Source organism: Cotesia typhae, unplaced genomic scaffold (assembly GCF_013202065.1).
Source record: "Cotesia typhae breed Kobodo isofemale line unplaced genomic scaffold, CoteBio_Ctyphae scaffold_13, whole genome shotgun sequence".
Lineage (NCBI taxonomy): Eukaryota > Metazoa > Arthropoda > Insecta > Hymenoptera > Braconidae > Cotesia > Cotesia typhae.
In genome coordinates, this window is record NW_027423774.1 from 14,774,447 (window position 1) to 14,794,891 (window position 20,445).

General features: G+C 34.0%; 3 protein-coding genes and 1 long non-coding RNA gene across 4 annotated transcripts in view; 1 reads left to right on the forward strand and 3 right to left on the reverse strand.

The window, feature by feature from the left end:
• The window catches only part of Snsl (snustorr snarlik), a 45,289-nt gene extending 41,128 nt beyond the window's left edge, over positions 1-4,161 (reverse strand). Inside the window, exon 1 of the mRNA XM_074255111.1 lies at positions 4,024-4,161. Within this exon, the coding sequence (XP_074111212.1) occupies positions 4,024-4,051 (28 nt within the window). The 5' untranslated portion in view covers positions 4,052-4,161. The remainder of the gene's footprint in view (positions 1-4,023) is intronic.
• LOC141534949 (uncharacterized) overlaps positions 1-20,445 on the reverse strand; it is a 206,498-nt gene that overhangs the window by 170,406 nt on the left and 15,647 nt on the right. The gene's annotated exons all lie outside the window — the stretch shown is intronic.
• Positions 1-20,445, forward strand: part of LOC141535254 (uncharacterized) — a 56,629-nt gene that overhangs the window by 35,730 nt on the left and 454 nt on the right. The gene's annotated exons all lie outside the window — the stretch shown is intronic.
• On the reverse strand, positions 3,969-20,207 carry Syt20 (synaptotagmin 20). Its single transcript, XM_074255108.1, has 9 exons — positions 19,793-20,207; positions 19,248-19,671; positions 14,382-14,584; positions 14,166-14,303; positions 13,902-14,099; positions 13,689-13,841; positions 13,482-13,602; positions 5,120-5,292; positions 3,969-4,233 (listed from the first exon to the last, which is right to left on the reverse strand). The coding sequence occupies exons 2-9, from the start codon at positions 19,387-19,389 to the stop codon at positions 4,033-4,035; spliced, it is 1,329 nt and encodes a 442-aa protein (XP_074111209.1). The 5' UTR covers positions 19,390-19,671; positions 19,793-20,207; the 3' UTR covers positions 3,969-4,032.

Below are 20,445 nucleotides of genomic sequence, written 5' to 3' on the forward strand. Positions count from 1 at the left end.
ATATTGAAAATTATATGGCAGTTGATAATTAAATAAATAAATTCTTCGATAAAAAAGTGAAACACACTAAATTGAATTATATATTTAAAAAAATGCACTAATTTTTTGTTTTAATGTAATCAAACATGTCCAAGACTAAAAAAACTAATTAAAAAAATAGTTCATAACATATTTCTATTCATAGAAACTCAAATTTGTCTAAATTTCCTTGAAACTCACAGAATAAATTGAAATTTTTCGAATTATTGATCAAAAACTAGAAAAATTGATATGCATTGATGTTTGACGATGAATATCTCGTAAACGCTCAACTTGATCGAAAAATCATAAAAGACCATTTTTATAGAGCAGTAAATTTCCTACAAAACTATGAGTTTCATCATTCATAATGATTTTTTTTCATTGAGTTATAAAATTCATAAGAAATAAAAAATTTTCCCAAAAATAATCAAACTTTAACCGTTAATATCTTTTAAACGGTTGGGTTTACGAAAAAATCGTAAGAGACCTTTTTTGTAGAGCATTCAATTTCCTACAAAATCTAAGGAACAAGATATTTTTTCAAGTAGTTGGAAGCGAGATATAAATTTTTCTATCTGATAATAAGAAAAAATAGAAAACTGTAAGAAGGAGGACCTTCCCGTTACAATTAAGAACTCATGCTTGGAGAGGCTTTCTTAGAGGTGTCTAGGAACCTATTTTTCAGAGTACCAAACGAAAAAAAAAATATTCTTTTTTTTTGAATCACCCTAATGTATATAAATATATATATTAATTTCTTAAAATTATCAAATATATATTAAAAAATTTTTCATACATTAGCCGAGTTTTAATAATTTTTTAAAAATTTTTATTAATTGAATTAAATCGAAAAAATTTTTTTTTCAAAAGCTTGAAGAGCTCGAAAAACGTCATAAATGCAATTTTAAGTGCCTAGGTATGGAATTAGTGGGAAGTTGTAGAAATGGTCTTCATCAGGGTCAACTGTTTTCCTAATTTTTTTTTTTCCTTTTTTATTAACATAAAAAATAGAAGGAAGCTCTATGATATTTTTTTATTTTTTTTCTAATACTACATTTAAAAACCAAAAAAATTAGAAGTAATAAAGCTTTAATTTCGTTAATGTTTGACCAACCTAGATCATTTTTAAATAACTATTTAAAGCATTGTATCTGGATTTCTCCATTATTAAATTGTTCTAATAGTAGCTATGGTATATTTGAAAAATAAAATTTTATAAATTTTGAGTGATTAGTTTTTATATTAAAATAATAAAAAAAATCTTAAAATAAAAAAATTCATTATTAATTTGGTGTTATACCTTTCTATTTAATTATTTAAAATTAATTAATTAATTAATTACAAATATAATTAGTTCTATACGGAATTAGAATCAAAATTTTAAAACTTTAAAAAATTTTTTAAATTACTCCTTATAATGTGCTGTCGTTTGATGTAAACAGTCTTAAAGTATTATGGAAAATATGAGCTGCAATAAAATAGCGCCACCTATCTGAATAAAAATTTTTCACAGATGCATTTGGAATTTTACTCCATCGGGATTCTGGGTTAATGGGATTATATCCAATCAAAAATCTTGGCTATCGGAATCTTGGTAATTAAAAATCTTGGCTATCGGAATCTTGGTAATTAAAAATCTTGGCTATCGGAATCTTGGTAATCGGAATCTGGGCTATAGGAATTCAAGTCATCGGAACCTATGTTATCGGTTATTTAAGTCATCACTTTCATGGCTATAGAGGTCTACCCTAGATTCCCAATAACCCCCCCCCCTATGGCGACTAGCCGTCAACCCTGGGGGTCCTAAATTCTACCTGGAGAACGAGTGGAGAGTATCCTCCTCGTCCCCACCTATACGGCTCATAATCACCTACTGGATTTTGACAGAAGGCCAAAATCCAGGGAAGTTGAGACTTCAGATGTGCCCAAAAAGATACTTACCAATATTCATGACGAACCGAGGTACGTTTCTTTCGAGAGTTGTTGATGGAAGAGTATTCCCAAAACAAACTACACTTCAGAATACTTCTTCTTTATCGAAAATAATTTTGGCTTTCATTATTTTTCCAAAAACTCACTTGCAACGAACCGGAATGATCGTTTTTGCCATCTATACGGTGTTTACAAACTATCATTTTAATTGGCATTTCCTTCATTGTCTATCCCTTCGGTTCGTCAAATTCTAAGTTTTTATTTTCGATAGAAAATTATTTTACATTTTAATCGGTCTTCTTTCATTCTCTATCCATTCCTCGCTTTCCCATACTAAAAATTGCTCGAGACTTACAATAGTTTCCGCTCACTTAAATTATTTCTTACACTAAAGATTTTCTTCATACTGGATCGGCTTGAGACTTAGAATAATTTCCCATTCTTTTGAATTCTTTTACAATTATTTTTCGTTACTCACTCGGCTTCAAAATAATTTCTCACACTCTCAATTAATTTCTAATTTAATCAAATTCAGTAATAGTAATGAAATAAAATATTATTATTAATGAAAGTTAATAATCGTCGTAATAAATCATTTAATTATTTCTAATAAATTTTTAAGTAATTAATAATAAACATAAATACTCTTAATACGCAAATTAAATAACCTTGGTCACAAGTTATATATAAATTATATGTAATTATATATAGTCTTATACACTGATAGAAAATTTATGTTGATTCAAGAGATATTTTCTTAATCTAAGAATTTATTTTGGAAGACAAACAATTATTTTGCTTTAAGAATTTCTTGCCTTGATTTAGATTTTCTTGGCTTGAGAGCTATATTATTTTCAATCGATACATTTAATTTTTCAACCAAAATAACATTATCGTTCAAAAAACTTAAAATAATTCATCAAAGTATATTTCAAAATTAAATAGTCTTTAATTGCTATACCGAAAAAAAATCATTTCTTAGAAATAAGTAAATTAATGACTCAAAAAAAATCCATTCTTAACACAAGTCGGTAACATCTTGAATCAATGTTATCGCCTATTTTGAACCAGAAGAGACAAAAATTCTTGAAAGAAATATATCTATATCTAGTTTTAAGAGTTCAAATTTTGAAGAAAAAAAGGTTTTTGAATCAAGATTGTTTTTCTATCAGTGTATAATTATATATAATCTTAAAAACGAACATATGTAATGACATATAGTTATATATAAATTATATGTAATTATATATAGTTACGTATAAATTACATGAAATCATATATAGATTATATATGATTCTATAGAATTATATATCATTTTTTTTACCCGAGTGAGAAGTATAATCCACCGTTACTATTTCATGAAATAAAAATTACTACAGAAAAATAGTAAAAATTCTTTCAATTTTCATTCCGTGTAATTAGCGCTTCATTAAAATAAAATCACAACAAGCATTAAATTAAATTTTCCTTTTTTATTATTTTAACTAACAACTACCTATTTATATAAATATATATTAAATATTTCTTCTCCAGATATTAAACTTATAAATCATTTTTAATAAAGTTTGTTTCGAAAAACTACAATATTTGTATTTTTATATTGTTAAATAAAATGCCGATAAATGTTTAGTAAATTACAAAAACAGTTTTGTAATTTTCCCAAATTGAGTTCAAATTACTAGTGGAGTCAATTTACAAAACTGAGTGTTATAATTACTATATCGGAGTGCGTAATTATTTTCAATACATTTTTAGTAAAAATACTATAGAAATTTTTAACAGGGGTAAAACGACTAACTTCCCAATTTTCTAAAAATCATTGATTTTCACAGTAAGAAGTTAAAATTTTGATTCACGTAACTGTAAATCGATAAAATTTTTATACGGTATGGTCTATTTGTATAAAATTCTTTCGATTTAGTATCCTGTGTATTATAGTAGATTGTCGAATAGTTAATTACTATATAATCATATTATTGCTGTCATGAAATAAATGATTCATAATAAACAATTAATTTCAGTGTATCGATTTTCATAAATATTTCCTTAATTTTTTAAAAATAACATTACATGAATCATTTATTTGAGGATATGCCATTCAGTTACAAGTCTTCTTGGATTTTGGAGAACAGAAAACCAATGGAGTCGTTCAGTTTTTCCACGAACACCTTTTCCTAGAACAACTTTTCCAATAAATGAGTCCTTAACTTTATTGGAAGAAGGTACTGAATCTTCACTATCACTGTGACAATCGTTGCTATGTATTTCAGCACCTATTACCTAAAATCATTATTTTATTGTAATTCGAGCATAAAACAAAAGTGACCGTACATCCCTGATTAAAAATACTGATTGACAAGAATTAAAAAATATGAAATGTGAATTCTTTTCAATTATTTCAATTTTTTTGTTTGTATATATAGATATACAATTTGCATGGAGTGACCGCTTCTCAATTGTTTTCAATCAGTATTTTTAATCAGTGATAGTCTCATCGTATGAAAAATGAATAAATTCCTATATATTAAAATTGATGGTTGATTGAAGTTAGCTTATTTGATTTATTTATTAACTTATAAGATCATGGGATTAAATCTCCTACGACCATACATCGTAAGTAAAAAGCAACTTAGTTATTAGCTTAAACTCTACTATTGGCAGGGTGCGTAATATCCCTGGCGGATTCGTACACTGCAAAAAATTTCCAATGAATTTTACTATGTGTGCATAGTAACACCGGACTATAAGAAAACTGATACAAAATTTACAAGTTCCCATAGTAAAAGTATGCGTAGATTATACAATCGTGTCGTCTGCGCATACCGTTTACTTAAATGCATTTCGGTTTCTTACTTAAATTCTATTTAATTTTCATTATACAAATAGAATTCATGTTGAAGAAATTTTTTGATGCGATAATGTCCATACATACCCCATGAAAAAATTGTCTTATACAGAAAAACATGTGAGATTTTAACATGTCTAAAATTTGTGAGATTTTTTAATCCTGAAGTTTGCTCAATTGTCAACAAATGATTAAACAAATTAAAAATTTTTAATGTTTCCAATGACAGTGATTTTAATCAATAATTAGGAATATATTGAACTCTATGCAAATTGATTTAAGGTAACCTATATGAAAATTAATTTGAACAAATGTACTTACTTTATTGCAAAGGATCACAAGAAATTGTACAGTATCTAATTGATAAGGAGATAACGCAAATGTCAGTGTATCGTTAAATTCACCTTCCGTCATTGCATGTAATATTTTTGTTTTTTTTTTACGAATTTTACGGCCAGTTTTTCCATGAAGCATTAACACGCGTACATACAAATCTGTAATCAACGAGTTTCATATGTATAGAAACATCATCAAGAGATCAAACAAAACAATTTCAGATGAGGACTATCATCACTCTGGTCTGAAAGCTTGTTTTATCCCGTGGCATACACTATATTTTTTATGTTCCTTATAGTAAGCGTTACAGTTCTAATTTCAGAGTCAGTGGAAATAAGACAATTCAAGATTGATTGCAAAATTTTCGATGCGAATATAAATATTAATAAATATAGATATTTTTCAAATTTTGATGCAATTTGCTGTGACTTCGATGTAGTTTTTGTAGTAATACACTTCTCACAAAAATTAAAGGAGCAAGAAAAAAATCCAAATTTTTGAGAGATTTTCAACAAGCTGTAACTTATACAAAAACGGTCGTACAGCAAAAAAAAGCAAATTGTAGCTCTAAGTGTTTAATTTTTGTATCTGAGTTTGAAATTTTTTTTTTTCAAAATTGTTTTCGAGTAACTTTAAGAAAACCACCGAAAAAAATTTTCGAAATTTTTTTGGTTTTTTTTTTCTAATCTACGGACGTAGAAAAATTTTTAGATTAAAAAAAAACCAAACAAATTTAACGACCAAGGCTAAGCTTCCCAGTCTTGGCTAACACTCGGGTAATCATTGGGCTGACCAAAGCTTGGTTTCCAGTCATGGCCAAAGCTAGGTTCTTCAGTCCTGGCCCAAGTCTGGGTCACTATTGAGAGGTCATGACTGGGGGATCCAGTTCTAGTCCAAACTCGAATAATCATTGAGTTGGCCAAGGCTAGATTGCTAAATCCTGGCCGATGTCTAAGTTGCCATGTCACGATGTAACGTGAATATAGACTTCAAAACCCAAGTTAAGGTGACTCTATAGGTTGGGCCAAAACTGGGTTATTCAGTCTAGGTCCATGTTAGGGTTACCATTCAATGGCCAAGGCTAGGTCTTTCAGTCCTGGTCCATGTTAGGGTTACCATTTAACGACCGAGGTTAGGTTACACAATCTTGGCTCATATTAGGGTTATCATCCAACAGCCGAGGTTAGGTTACACAAACTTGACTCATGTTAGGGTTACCATCCAACGGCCGAGGTTAGGCTACACAAACTTGACCCAAGTTAGGGTGACTCTAGGCTTGGCTAAGGCTAGGTTATTCAGTCTTAGTCCAAGCATGGATAATAATTAGAATGGCCGAGTGATTGCCCAGTTATGGCCCGAGCATGAGACAATATAGGTTTACCAATATGAGCTTCCCAATAATGTCCGAGGCATGGTCCCGTCGTTCAATTCTGGGGCTTCCTGTATGGGTACATACATACATATAAATACACTACACATACACATATACACACACACTCACACTTTCACACTCTCACACTCTCACACTCATACATACACCACCGCGAGAGTAGTCAGAGAAGCTTCCTAGAACTTCAGAACGTCGAGATCAGATGGAAAAATCTGTTTTTAAAAACCGAACTGAAGTTAATAACTTAGCTCTTTTAAAATCAATGATAAAATTTAAAAAATTTTGTTTTCGCGAAAAACTAAGAAAATACAGCAAGAAATAATCATTCACAAAAAAAAATTTAATTGAATCAAGAGAAAAATTCTTGAACCAAGAAAAATTTCTTAGTTTAAGAATTTTTCTACTCAAATCAAGAAAATTAAGTTCTTTCAAAATTACTTACTTGATTTAAGTAATTTTAAACTTCTCACTAAGATAATTGAAAATTTTCAAATACCGGAAAGTTATTGGTTTTACCACGTTTTACGAAAATCGAATTTGATCAGATTTCGACGTTTTGAAGTCCTAGAAAGATATTCTGACTAATTTTGCAATGGTGTGTGTGTGTGTGGTGTGTGTGTGGATTTTGAGAATTCTAAAAAAAAATTAGGAAAACGGTTGACCCTAAAGGCCATCACTGCACCTTTCCGCTGATTCCGTTAATACATGGCCGGTCTTTTTGAGCTCTTTGAGAGATACATACATACAAACATACATACATACATACATACATACATACTATGACCCAGATATCGGAAAAAGGGTCTAGAGTAGGGAAGAGGGACTGAGTCGGAGAGAGAGGGCCGATGGCTAGTACAGGACAGCTGAGGAGTAGGACTTGCAAGAAGGGACGAGGAGGGAAACGACGACAGTTACCTACTCTTCGTCATTCATGTTCGCCTGATACTTCGACGGGCGTATTTTCTCGAGAAATTATTATCTAACATTGTAAATAACCCGTTTTTCTTTATTTAAGTTGTTGTTTACAAGTGCAGTATTATTATTCTAATTATTAATAATGATAATTTACGATATTGAGAATATTATTCACTAAAAACTTGTGAAAATATTATTATTTAATTTAGATTTGATTATAAAGATCGAAAACTATTCTTTTGTTAGTTAATATCGCTTGTTTAAAACAATTAATGTTTATTATTTTGGTTACCAATGTGGAATATCTAGACGGGATAATAATTAGTTTAGTTATAAAAGTATTATTTTGTCTATGACGACTATTAATTGTGATTATATTTCTTTAGTTAAAATTTATTCAAAGAAAATTAATTTAATTATTTTGGAAACAAATTATTGTAAATTTCTAATTTATAAAAGAAATTATTCTAAGTCCCAAGCCAATTTAGTATGGGAAAGCGGCGAATTGATATAAAATGAAAGAAATGACGATTATTATTTAAAAGAAAAATATTTATAAAAGAAATTATTCTACGTCCCGAGCAAGTTTTAGTATGGGAATGTATTCTGTCGAATTTGTATGTAATCTGTTGAAAATGATCGAATGTATTTGATATTTAATTTTTAAAGTGAAAAGTAAAACTCGGAATTTGACGAACTGAATGGATATAGAATGAAGGAATACCAATTAAATTGATAGTTTGTAAACACCGTATAGATGGCAAAAACGATCATTCCGGTTCGTTGTAAGTGAGTTTTTGGGAAAATAATAAAGCCCAAAAACTTTTCACGAAAAAGCGAGTCTTGTGACAGAGTGTTATTGAGGGAATATTCTTCTACCAATAACAGCTGGAGGGACATTACCTTGGTTCGTCTTGAACACTGGTAAGTACCTTTTGAACTCTCAGCAAGATTCGACTTCCCTGGATTTTTGACCCTCTGTCAAAAATCCGGTAGGTAATCACACGCCGTGCAGGTGGGAGCGGAGAGGATACTCTCCATCCGCTCTCGGGGTAGAGATTTAGACCCAGGGTGACGGCTAGTCTCCTGGGGAAGCGGGTAACCAGTTTTGGAGTTTTAGTTTGCGGTTTTGACGCTCACGAGAGTGAGAGTGTGTGAGAGTTTGTCTTGTACAGACCAGTTTTGATTGGGCCTTGATACGCGTCCGTTGACCGACGTTGTGGAGTCATTTTTTTTGTATTATTGTCGTTAGATTTAGTTTTTGAGGTTTGATACAACCTAAAATTGTACTACGAGAGTGTTGTTATTTTTTTTGTAACCTTATTCATTAACCTAATGAATTGAATTTGATAATTAAATGATTATTTTGATTCTCTATTATAACTTGTCTGACATTTTGAGTTTAATTATTTATAGGTAACTGAGTCCTGTCGTTTTTTTTATTTCGGATTGAATATTGTGGTTTGACCCCCTTTTACCCTGGACTCCGGCGAGCTTCAGATTCGAGCAAGGGGGCGTTTTGTGTCGCAGTATCGTTCATATCGTTCAGCGTTTATTCGATCAAAAAGAAGAAACACCTCAAAAATTACCCGTTACAATACATATATACATACATACATACATACATACATACACCGCCTAGAGATCAAACGGGTGAATTTGACAAAACCCACACCACGAGGTAAGCGGGCAGCCTTCTGCGAGATCGACGAAGCCAATGCGACTAAAGCCCTCAACAAGGCCCGTATAAAGATTGGCTGGGTTAACTGCCGCATACGCCCAGTTGCGAAAGTAACCCGATGCTTTAAATGCCTAGGCTTCGGTCACCGAACAGAGAATTGTAAGGGCCCTGACAGAAGCAAATGCTGCTATAAATGTGGCGGAGATAACCACAAATCTACAAACTGCGTAGAAAAGCCAAAGTGCTTCCTTTGTACGGCAGACAAAGACGCTCAGGATGGCTTAGGTCATATAGCCGGTTCCGGAGCGTGTAAGGCATTTCGCACCGGACTTGCCGCAGCCACGAAAGAACAAAAATGACGCGCTTATTACAGGGTAACCTGAATAGATGCGCCTTAGCGCAAAATCTTCTGCGCCAGCGTATCTTTAAAGACAAGATCGACATCTGCCTTATCTGCGAGCAATATGTAAATATTCAGGGTAATACATGGTTCGCCGATAAATCTGACACAGCAGCAATCTGGATCATAAACTCAAAAAAGGTCACCGTGAACGACAGCGGAGGCGGAAAAGGCTTCGTCTGGATCAAAACCCCCAAGACTTACTTTGTAAGCGTCTACCTTTCACCCAATGAAGGGATTAGTGTTTCGACAGAAAATGGCAAACATAGAGGACACTATCGGCAAGTTCGATGGTGAAGTCATCGTAGCTGGTGATTTCAACGCAAAATCAGCTGAATGGGGCGCTGAACCCTCCGACACCAGAGGAGACGAAGTAGCGGACTTCGCAGCAAGGACGGACCTCATAGTGCTGAACACCGGAAGTACGACCACCTTTCGAACACCAGGATACCGGGAATCTATACTCGACATTACGTTGGCGACTTCAAAGATTGCGAACATGATTGAAGGCTGGACCGTATCCAAAGAATATAGTGGCAGCGACCATCAGTATGTGACATTCAGCATTCAAACTGCTTCCGTTCCGATAACACGACATGATTATCAACAGTGAAAGTGGAATGTCAGGAAGCTCGATTTAGAGAAGCTGCAAACTTCTCTGACACGAAGTTCGTCTACTTTTCAGGACAGCCTGACTCCGAATAGCCGTAATGAAACGACAAATTTAGTGTCAAGAGTGATGGGACTGATCGCCGCCTCATGCGATGCTTCTATGCCACGGATGAAGAGGCGAGGCTCCTATAGGCCGGTGTATTGGTGGACTCAAGACATAGCAGATCTTCGGAAAAAATGCCATGAACTACGTAGGAGAGCAAAGAGAGCAGCAAAACGTTCCCCTGACCAAGACATATACTCGATGGAGTACAAACAGGTCAAGAAGACTTTGAATAAAGCCATCAAAGCAAGTAAAGCGGAGTTGTGGAAAGAGATTTGCAACGACCTCAATAATGACCTCTAGGGTAAGGCATACCAAATTGTCACTAAACGACTTGAGAAGGCTTCTCCAGAAGGACCGAAGTCTCCTGCCTTAATGAACAGCATCGTGGCAGAGCTGTTTCCTGACCACCCACCGCGAGAAAAGAGACGATATGTAAAAACTGACGAAACAACACCCTTTACAATCAAAGAACTGCAAGAAGCAGCAAAAACCATCAAGATTGGGAAAGTACCAGGCCCTGATGGCATTCCAGCCTCGGTGATCAAGATTGTAGCCCTGGAATACCCGCACATACTCCGGAGTGCCTACAATGCGTATTTGGCAACCGGCACGTTTCCTACGGTCTGGAAGCGGCAGAGATTGGTCCTGTTAGACAAAGGGAAGGGAACCCCTATAACACCATCATCATTTAGACCACTCTGTATGCTTGATATAGCTGGGAAACTGCTCGAGAAGCTCATTCAGGGCAGGCTACGAAACGACATTGACCATGCCGGAGGCTTTGCCAGTAACCAACATGGCTTCCGAAAAGGACGATCAACAATTGGTGCGATCCAGAAAGTCATAGAGACAGATAGAGAAGCATGGTCTGGCAGCCTCAAAGCTCGCAAAGTGTGTCTTGTTCTTACACTGGACATCAAGAACGCCTTCAACAGTGCGAACTGGGGTAACATCCTAGATGCTTTAGAACACAAATTTGATGTGGAACCAGAAAATCTGAGAATAGTAGACGACTATCTCGACGAAAGAACGTTGATAGCGGAAACGACGGAAGGCCCACAAGAACATAACATAACGGTTGGCGTGCCGCAAGGTTTAATTATGAGGCCCGACCTTTGGAACGCAGACTATGATGAGCTTCTGGAAATCCCGTTACCGAAACAGGTGAAACGCACGGGCTTTGCAGACGACGTCGCGGCTACGATAGTCGTTGACAGTGCAGAGGAGGCAAAACTACTAGTCCGGGAAACCATCGATGTCGTCGAAAATTGGTTGGAGGAACATCACCTGCAACTCGCCAAGCAAAAATCTGAGATCGTCGTACTGACCCGACAAAAGTGGTTCCCAAAACCATTCGTCGTAGACATGAGCGGGACAACACTGACATCCACGAGGGCACTGCGTTATTTAGGTGTAGTTATCGACGAGAAGCTGTCCTTCCGAGAACACCTTGAAAACGCCTGCACAAAAGCCAACAAGGTAGTTTCCAACCTGTCGAGAATCATGACCAACACTATAGGACCACGAACCAAAAAAAGGAGGGTGCTCTTGGAAGTAGTCCACTCAATACTGCTATACGAAGCGGAGATATGGGCGGACATACTTAGACAGAAGACTTATCGGCGCAAAATAGCAGTAGTGCAACGACGAGGAGCGCTGAGAGTTACTTGTGCCTATCGCACGGTTTCAGAAGCAGCGGTACTGGTAATAGCAGGGGCCACACCGATTGACTTGTTAGCATTTGAGAGAGTGAAACTCTATAACGCAAAAAGAAATGGCGACAACTCTAAGGAGACAAAGACGAGAATAAAAAAGGAAACGCAACAGGAGTGGCAAGACCGATGGACGTCAGGGGAGACGGGCAGATGGACGGCACGCCTGATTCCGGACATAAACGTCTGGCTCTCTCGACAACACGGGGACACGGATTTTTTTCTGACCCAGCTCTTGACGAGCCATGGCCAATTCAATGACTACCTCTACAGGATGAAACTGCAGGACAAGCCGACATGCAAATATTGGCCGACAAAATTGACAATGCCGAACACATTCTTCGAGTGTGCTCGGTGGAGGGACTACAGAAGCAGCACCGAAGAGATCATAGGCGCCAGGCTCTCCCCCTCCAGCTTGGCAACCTATATGATCGAACAAGAGAAAAACTGGTCAGCTGTTGCACTTTACGCACAGCACCTTCTGAAAGAAAAAATCACAGAAAGAGACCAGTAGCCAAGAGTAGGCGTCATGAGACGCAGCACGGACTGGATTGAAGTAATGCTAACGCGATTCCAATCCAGTCTTCCCCGTACCATCTATGGGGAGAGGGGAAGAGGAATGTTTTTTTTTAGTGGGTAAAAATCTCCACACTACCGACCATCGATATCTGCCGTAAGATGGGCGGTGGAGTTAACGATAGCGGTGTCTTTTGAAGATCTTTTTTTCGTACCTCTTTGGGAAAAAAAAACATACATACATACATACATACATACATACATACATACATACATACATACAGACAGACAGACAGACAGACAGACACCTTCACGGGAATAGTCAGGGAAGCTTCCTAGGACCTCAAAAAGTCGAGATCTGATGAAAACTCGATTCCCGAAAAACGGGATAAAACCAATAACTTCCCGATTTTCGAAAATTTTTCATTTTCTTAGCGGGAAATTAAAACTGCTAAAAAAATTTTTTTTTTAAATGTAGTTTTTTTGTAATAACTTTTAAACGGCTTTACCGATCAATTCCGTAAACTCTCCAGCTTTTAACATAAAACAACTACGTCGATCGCCGCTAAGCCAGTCAAATTACTCCGAAATTTTCGATCTGTTCAAATTGTATTTAAAAATAAAATGTAGAATTTGAAAAACAGCGTCGATACTGTTAACAGCGTGAAAATCGATTAATTTATGCAAAAATATGTGCAGTTTTAAAATTCAAAGAATGGTATTTTATTGAACTTCTATCAGGCTTTTGAGCTCGAAGAGCTAACTCTTCAAGCTTGGAGAGCTAAAAATAACACATAAATCATATTTTTGAGTTTGGAGAGCTCAAGAATGTCATCATTGCAATTTTAAGTGCTTAGATACGGAATCATTGGAAATCTGCAAGGATGTCCTTTTAGGTTAAACGTTTGTCTAATTTTGTTTTTCTGTGTGCATACATGTAATCTAAACTAATGGTAAGGGCAAGAAAAAATTTCAATTATATTTATGCATTTGTTAACAATTAGAAAACACATACTTAACTTAGTCGATAAATTAGTGGTCGGTAAATATTTTAAATTTCGTAATTTCACAACAGTTATCGATAAACGTTCAGCGGTAGGTAGATAACTTATAGCTAGCAGAATATTTCCAAATTCCTGAAAATTCAATTTTAAAAGAAAACGGTGGTCTTCATAATCTTCTTTATTATTATTATATTTATTATCAACAATTTAAACAATACCTGGTTAGATCGTTTCATTCTATAATTAAATATGTGTTTTTCTGGGTTTGTGAATATTTTGTTAACATTTTTGAATGGAATTTGAAGAGTTGACAATTCAGTGTGATTAGCATATCGATCGTGATCAAAAACCGATAGCGATAAAAAACAATCCTAAAAAATGTAATAATTATAATAATAAAATAATAAGCACTTATATTCTTTCATAATTACCTTCATAATATATGGACTAGCATCTGCGATAATAAACGTTTCTCGATATACCGGATTAACAGTGTGTCGAATACCACGCGTTCTAAAATTATGAAGTACAGTTTTTTCTTTTTTAATCCAAGACTGCTTAACGATCTTAATAACGACATAAGGTTCTATTGCACAGTTGTATTGCTTAGGTGGAAGATTGAATAAAGCCTATAGGCAATTTATTACAATTAAATTATGATTCCATTATAGAAATAGAGTTCATTAAATTACAACCTCAATGCCGATGATAAGTTTTCCTTCTATACTTCTAGGCTCGTCAATCGTTGGCGAAAATTGAAGACTCAAAGTTAATTCAGTTGGAAATTCTTTTACTTTTTTTATTTGTTTTTGATTACTGGAATCTACTAAATTCTAAAAAATGAAATCTATTTAATGATAATTTATACAACCAATCGTCTTGCATATTCCATACAAAAATTTATTACTTACCAACGACGATAACGTTTTTTTCGAATCTAATTCTGTATAGTTAGAACCAAAAGATTCTCTCAATGGTTCTCCATTTCTGTAAATACTTTCATTATTGTAAAGACTTCCCAGACGCCAAGATCGATAACTTATATCACCTAATTTGATATTTCCATGTTGCTGTTCGACTTGGCTCATAGAAATTGTTTTATTTTCATCGTTTTCTAAATGCAATAATTCATTTATAAACGGTTACAATTCAAAGGTTCTAAGTTATCAGTAAAAGCAAAAACTTTTTGTATGTCACTCTTATAAGGTGACTACAATATATGGATTTAGAATTAAGCTCTGTCTTTAAGAACGTGTTATGTACACAAAAAAAATAAGAAAACGGTTGATCCTGAAGGCTGTCCCTACAACTTCCCGCTAATTCCATACCAAGATGCTTAAAATTGCACTCATAACGTTTTTGAGCTCTTCGAGCTCAAAAATACGATTTGTGTGTCATTTTGAACTCTCTGTGCTCAAAGAGTTAGCTGCTCTATGCTTTTGAGCTTTTCGAGATCAAAAGTCTGATAGAAGTTTAATAAAACACTTTTCTTAAAATTTTCAAACTGCAATTATTTTTGAATAAATAAACCGATTTTCACGTGAAAGGAGACAGAAGTTAACGAAAAATTTGGAAAAAAGTATTTTTTCTACACAACTCTGACATTTCTCTTGGAATCGTGTTTGATAAAATAAAATAATTATGAGAGCTTAAAAAACCACGTCGATCACCGCCAAGAACGTCGAATTCAGTTGATTGGTTCGAGAGATATCGTTGATGCAAAATTTGGGAACAAGCGTTTTTTTTTCACATATCTCCGACATTTCTTTCCGAATAATTTTTTGCACTTAAAAAAGTTCGTCGAATGCCACCAAGCAAGTCAAAGTTGAAGGACGCGTTTAAGAATTATGGCCATTCAAAAAATGAATAGATTTTCGAGCGTTGCGCTCGAAAATAAGCGGAAGATTTCAGGGATAGCCTACAGCAGTGTTTTTCAACCTGTGGGTCGCGACCCCCTGGGGGGTCGCGAAGCTTCTATAGGGGGGTCGCCAGAGGTCGAAAAAACTGGGTACTTTAGTAAAAAAACAATCAATCAGCCAAGGACGTCCACTGCTGAACATAGGCCTCCCCCATAGAAAAAAAAAAACAATAAAGACAATTAATATTTATTTATTAAGTAAGAGAATGTTAACAAAAGGATAATTACTCATAAACATTTTAATATGTTACAAACAAAAAAAAATCTTATGACGCGCGTTAATGCGAAGGTTGAGCTTGTTTTTTATTAATTAATTTATCCCATCGTGGATCCATTTTTGCGACACATAGAATTAAATCGTTTTCCAAATTTAAACGATTTCTTTGCTTACTTTTTATCTGGGCCATCGATGAAAATGTCAACTCGCATAAGTACGAGGTGGCAAATGGAATTAAACACTTCAAAGCCTCAGTTGTCAATTCCGGGTATTCTGTTTTTCTCCTTAACCAAAAGGTATCCAAATTAGAAGACTTGAATTCCAGGTGTAACATCCCATCCGCAGATATTTCTAAGAGATTCTCTTTGAGCTTATTTGGTAAATTAACCTCATTTATCGCTGCATTTAAAAATGGATTTAAGATCCACCTCTGCCCAGTGTTCTCCGATATCTCTTGCTCTGAGAAGTAATGACACAATTCTTCTTTCAAATTATCTAACACCATTTTCATACCAGGTATATATGCCTTGATGTTCACCTCACAACCGACTTCTTCAGTAAAAGATTGTGTCGACGAAAAAGCATCAAAGTTATTTTGGTTCAAAGACGACGACCACAAGTCAATTTTTTTTGTAAAGCCATTTATTTTGTCTTTTGCAGTGATGACATTTTCATTTCGCCCTTGAAGACTTTTATTCAAGACATTTAAATGCTCAAATAAGTCAGATAGAAAAGCTAATTTCAAAAGAAAGTCAGGGTCGCAAATGAATTCAGAGTATTGTGACTTGGCCTGCTGTAAATATATTAAAAGTTCAGCACGAAGTTCCATAACTCTGGCCAGGACTTTACCTTTTGACAACCACCTAACCTCTGTATGGTAAAGTAAATTTTGGTGGAGTGCCCCCATATCTTCACAAATAATCCGAAACAATCGTGTCTGCAACGCTTTTCCTTTAATAGAATTTACAATCTTAATAATAATATTTAGAACTTGGTTGTATTCCTGTGGGCAGGCTTTGGCCGCAAGAGCTTGGCGGTGGAGAAAGCAATGCACCCAACAAGCGTTTGGCATCTGTTCTTTCAGCCTAGCAATAAATCCACTCTTCGCACCAGTCATCGCTTTTGCTCCGTCGCTGCAAATAGCAATGCATTTATTTGCCCAATCGATATGCATATCTTGCGTAGCTTCAAGGAACATGTTATGCAAACACTGACCTGTAGTATTTGTGGGAAGGGCTCTGCAAAATAGTATTTCTTCTATTAATTTATCGCTGGATTCAAAACGCACAAAAGCTACAAACTGCGCACAACCCGCAATGTCCGTGGATTCGTCAAATTGCAAAGATACAAAAGTACTTTCCTTAATTTTTTCTATGACTTGATCACGAACGTCAGTGGCCATATCGCTTTTTCAACCTCTTGTTTACCAAACATAATATCTGCAATATCTAATATAGCTGGTAAAATCAAATTTTCGGCAATAGTGTGAGGTTTTCCTGCTTTAGCCACACGAAAAGCTACTCGATAACTAGCAAGCAACGCTTTCTCATTTAGGTTGGACATTTGTACTATACCAGATTTTTGATGTTGAAGAGCTTGCAATTTTCTCTCAAAAAATTCCACGGGCTTATTTTTTTCATTTGGATGTTTTGTGTGAAGGTGGCGTGTTAACTTCGATGGCTTCATGCTTTCTCTTGATAAAGTTTCAAAGCAAATAACGCACTGTGGTTTATTGTCAATCACAGTAAACCCGAATTTCAAATAATTGTCGTCATAAAGACGTTTTTTCTTTATTTTACTACCACTAGTATCACCAGAAGTTGACGGTTCTGTTGATCTTTTCAAGAATTTATCCATTTTAAACTATGATAAAACACTACAAATGCGTAATTATTACAACAAGTTAAAAACAATGTCTAACGGTCGTTAAATAATTGATTGTCGAACGTGAACTGAGTGAGTATCACTTCGCTTCGTCCCGCACCCCTTCCCCGCATTGCTCGTTGTGTTCCGCTCGCTCGTTCACTTTCAATAACTCGCAAGCTAGCGACCACACCACACCACACTCGCCGTCGCCGGGCGGCAGGCATCGGCATTGGTCGTACCTACGTACCGTACGACGACGTATCCGATGTATGTAATTGTAAAATAATGTGTTTTTATATCCGATAAGTATAACTAATCCTAATCATGGAGACCATAAATACGTCGTATGGAATGAATATTGGTAATACAGTAACATACACATACATACATGATAAAAAACCGAAGGTCAAGGGGGTCGCAAAATATTTTTTTAAACCAGGGGGGTCGCATCATGAAAAAGGTTGAAAAACACTGGCCTACAGGGTCAACTATTTTGCTGTTTTTTTTTTTTTTGGTTTTATTTTTAATGTAGAGCTAACGCAAGTTCAGGCCGTTTGATTCTTAATTTGCACCTATTTTTCGCTAATCATAGAAATAAAGTGAAAATCGCATTCCGTTCTAACCAAGATTCGAACTCGAGCCGTGCGCTTACCAGACCGATAACTAACCCCTACACTGTACGACTGATGAGTTAAATGCACATTTCATTCTCATATACTAAATCTATGAGGTGATGAAGTGTGACGGTTTATTATTTATGTAATTTATGTTATTTAATTTTGTGTTTTGATGAAAATTAACTATTTTTTACAAATGTTTATTAGTTAAAAAAATCCAAGCGTTAAGTTTGTATATTACGTTATACTTGGTACATTGTTCTGTATATTTTTAATGTCTTATTGTAAATTTTACGGTTTAAAATTATCAATAGTGAAGATTCAACTGTAAATTATTATATTTACATTTTTTTAAGAACATATCAATTTTGACGATTTGCAATTGTTTTTGTTGTATAATAAATTTTCAATTTTAGCATTTGCTAACAAATATTCATTAAACAATGAACATTTACTGTTTAAAATTCTATTACTTAATGATTAATAAACTTTGGATTTTCCATTAAATGGCCAAGGCTAGCTTACCTGATTCTGGCTCAAGTATGGGTTGCCATTCGACGGCTATGGCTAGGCTTCCCAGTCTTGAGCCAAGGCTGGGGTTATTTTGCCTTGGCCATTCTATGGCGAATCAGTCTTAGCCCTATATATATATATATATATATATATATATATATATATATATATATATATATATATATATATATATATATATATATATATATATATAGTTAGATTTCTATGAAATCTACTAAACATAATTTTTTTTTTTAGCTTTATCGTCAAATATCTTTCATATACACTAGTCGTAAAAATTAAGAGATGTAAAAAATTGTATTACAGTTCCTTTTCTTTAAATAAAGTTTTTGTCAGTCTACAAACAAGAAATTTATCTATCCATGTCGGATGTGGCCGAACGGCGCATTTTTTGTATATAAATGCTTTTAAAGACTGAGCTCAATTTTAAATTCACTTGTGGAAGTCTAAAGTTATTAACGGGAGATACTTTAAAAACAATTTCTTTTTCTAGTCTGCATAAAACAATTTTGGGTTGTGAATAAACAGAAAAAATGTTTATTTTCTCAATTCCATTTGAACGAATTGATCGAAAAAAAACTAATATATCTTAATGACAACAAAAGTAATAATTATCATGTCTCACTTCTTTTTCTTAAAAGCTCGTATCCCCAACATTTTGGTACTGAGAAACACACAATCAGAATAAGCACTGATAAAATAGTAACAACTCCGAATACTATTAATACAATTCCGCTTAACGGTCCAAATATTTCCTCGTAAAACATCTACTAATATTAAATAATTATAAATATTTGCAGTATCGAAAAATCATCCTTTATTTTTCACAAAATTCTGTCTTTAAAATAAAACGACAGTGCATACGATGCAATGTATTACATGGAATGTAAATGACTGTAAAGTTGAGATAATTCACTCATATAAATATTCTGACGGAAATAGTTGAAAACTTTTATCTCTTCAATTGTACTCAAACACGAAGTCTGTGATGACATATGGTTACAGCCTTAAACTATTATCATTAAATTTTTTTTTTACTTCAATACAATCTGTAAACATTTTTAATAAAATTTATTTAAAAAAAATGAATGATTAAGTATCTTCATTCAATATAGAATTCTATTATAAAATCAATGTTATGCGTATAAAAATTGTTAATTTTGTACTAACTTTATGATATATCATAATGGTATTCATTATCGCATTAAAAAAGTGTATGCAGGTTTTAGCATCGATCGGATGTATTATAGGAGCTTCAGTTTAATTATTTTGATGCTTGTACTTATCAATAGATTCAACTCAATGATTATACTTCAATCAGATTATAATTGAAAAATTGCTATCATAACTATAAATATTCTGTACAACACAAATTCCACATATAATGATCTTTTTACAATATATTCACTTGAGTTTTAAGTACGACTAATGTTACTTAACTAAAAACTACAACTGTCAAACTCAAGGTAATCTCGCACACACAATTATAGATATACAATGAATGTAATAATAATGTACAGTTGTACGGGCGAGCCCACACAATTACACTTTATCGTTGTTAACTCACTGCCGACCAGATGCCAAGTGTTATAACAAAAGCAAACAGTTTTAATTTATCATACGTATGCTTGATAATATTATAACTATTTAGAGTCGTCAATAGTAAGAAAACTATAGAAACATTCAATCAATTACTTTAAAAAAGAATTATTCGAAAAAACATAATTTTATGAAATTTGACAAATTATGCACTAAAAAATTGAACTCATATGCATACTTTAATATTTTTACATTTTTTTAGAAAAACTATATGACTTTTACAA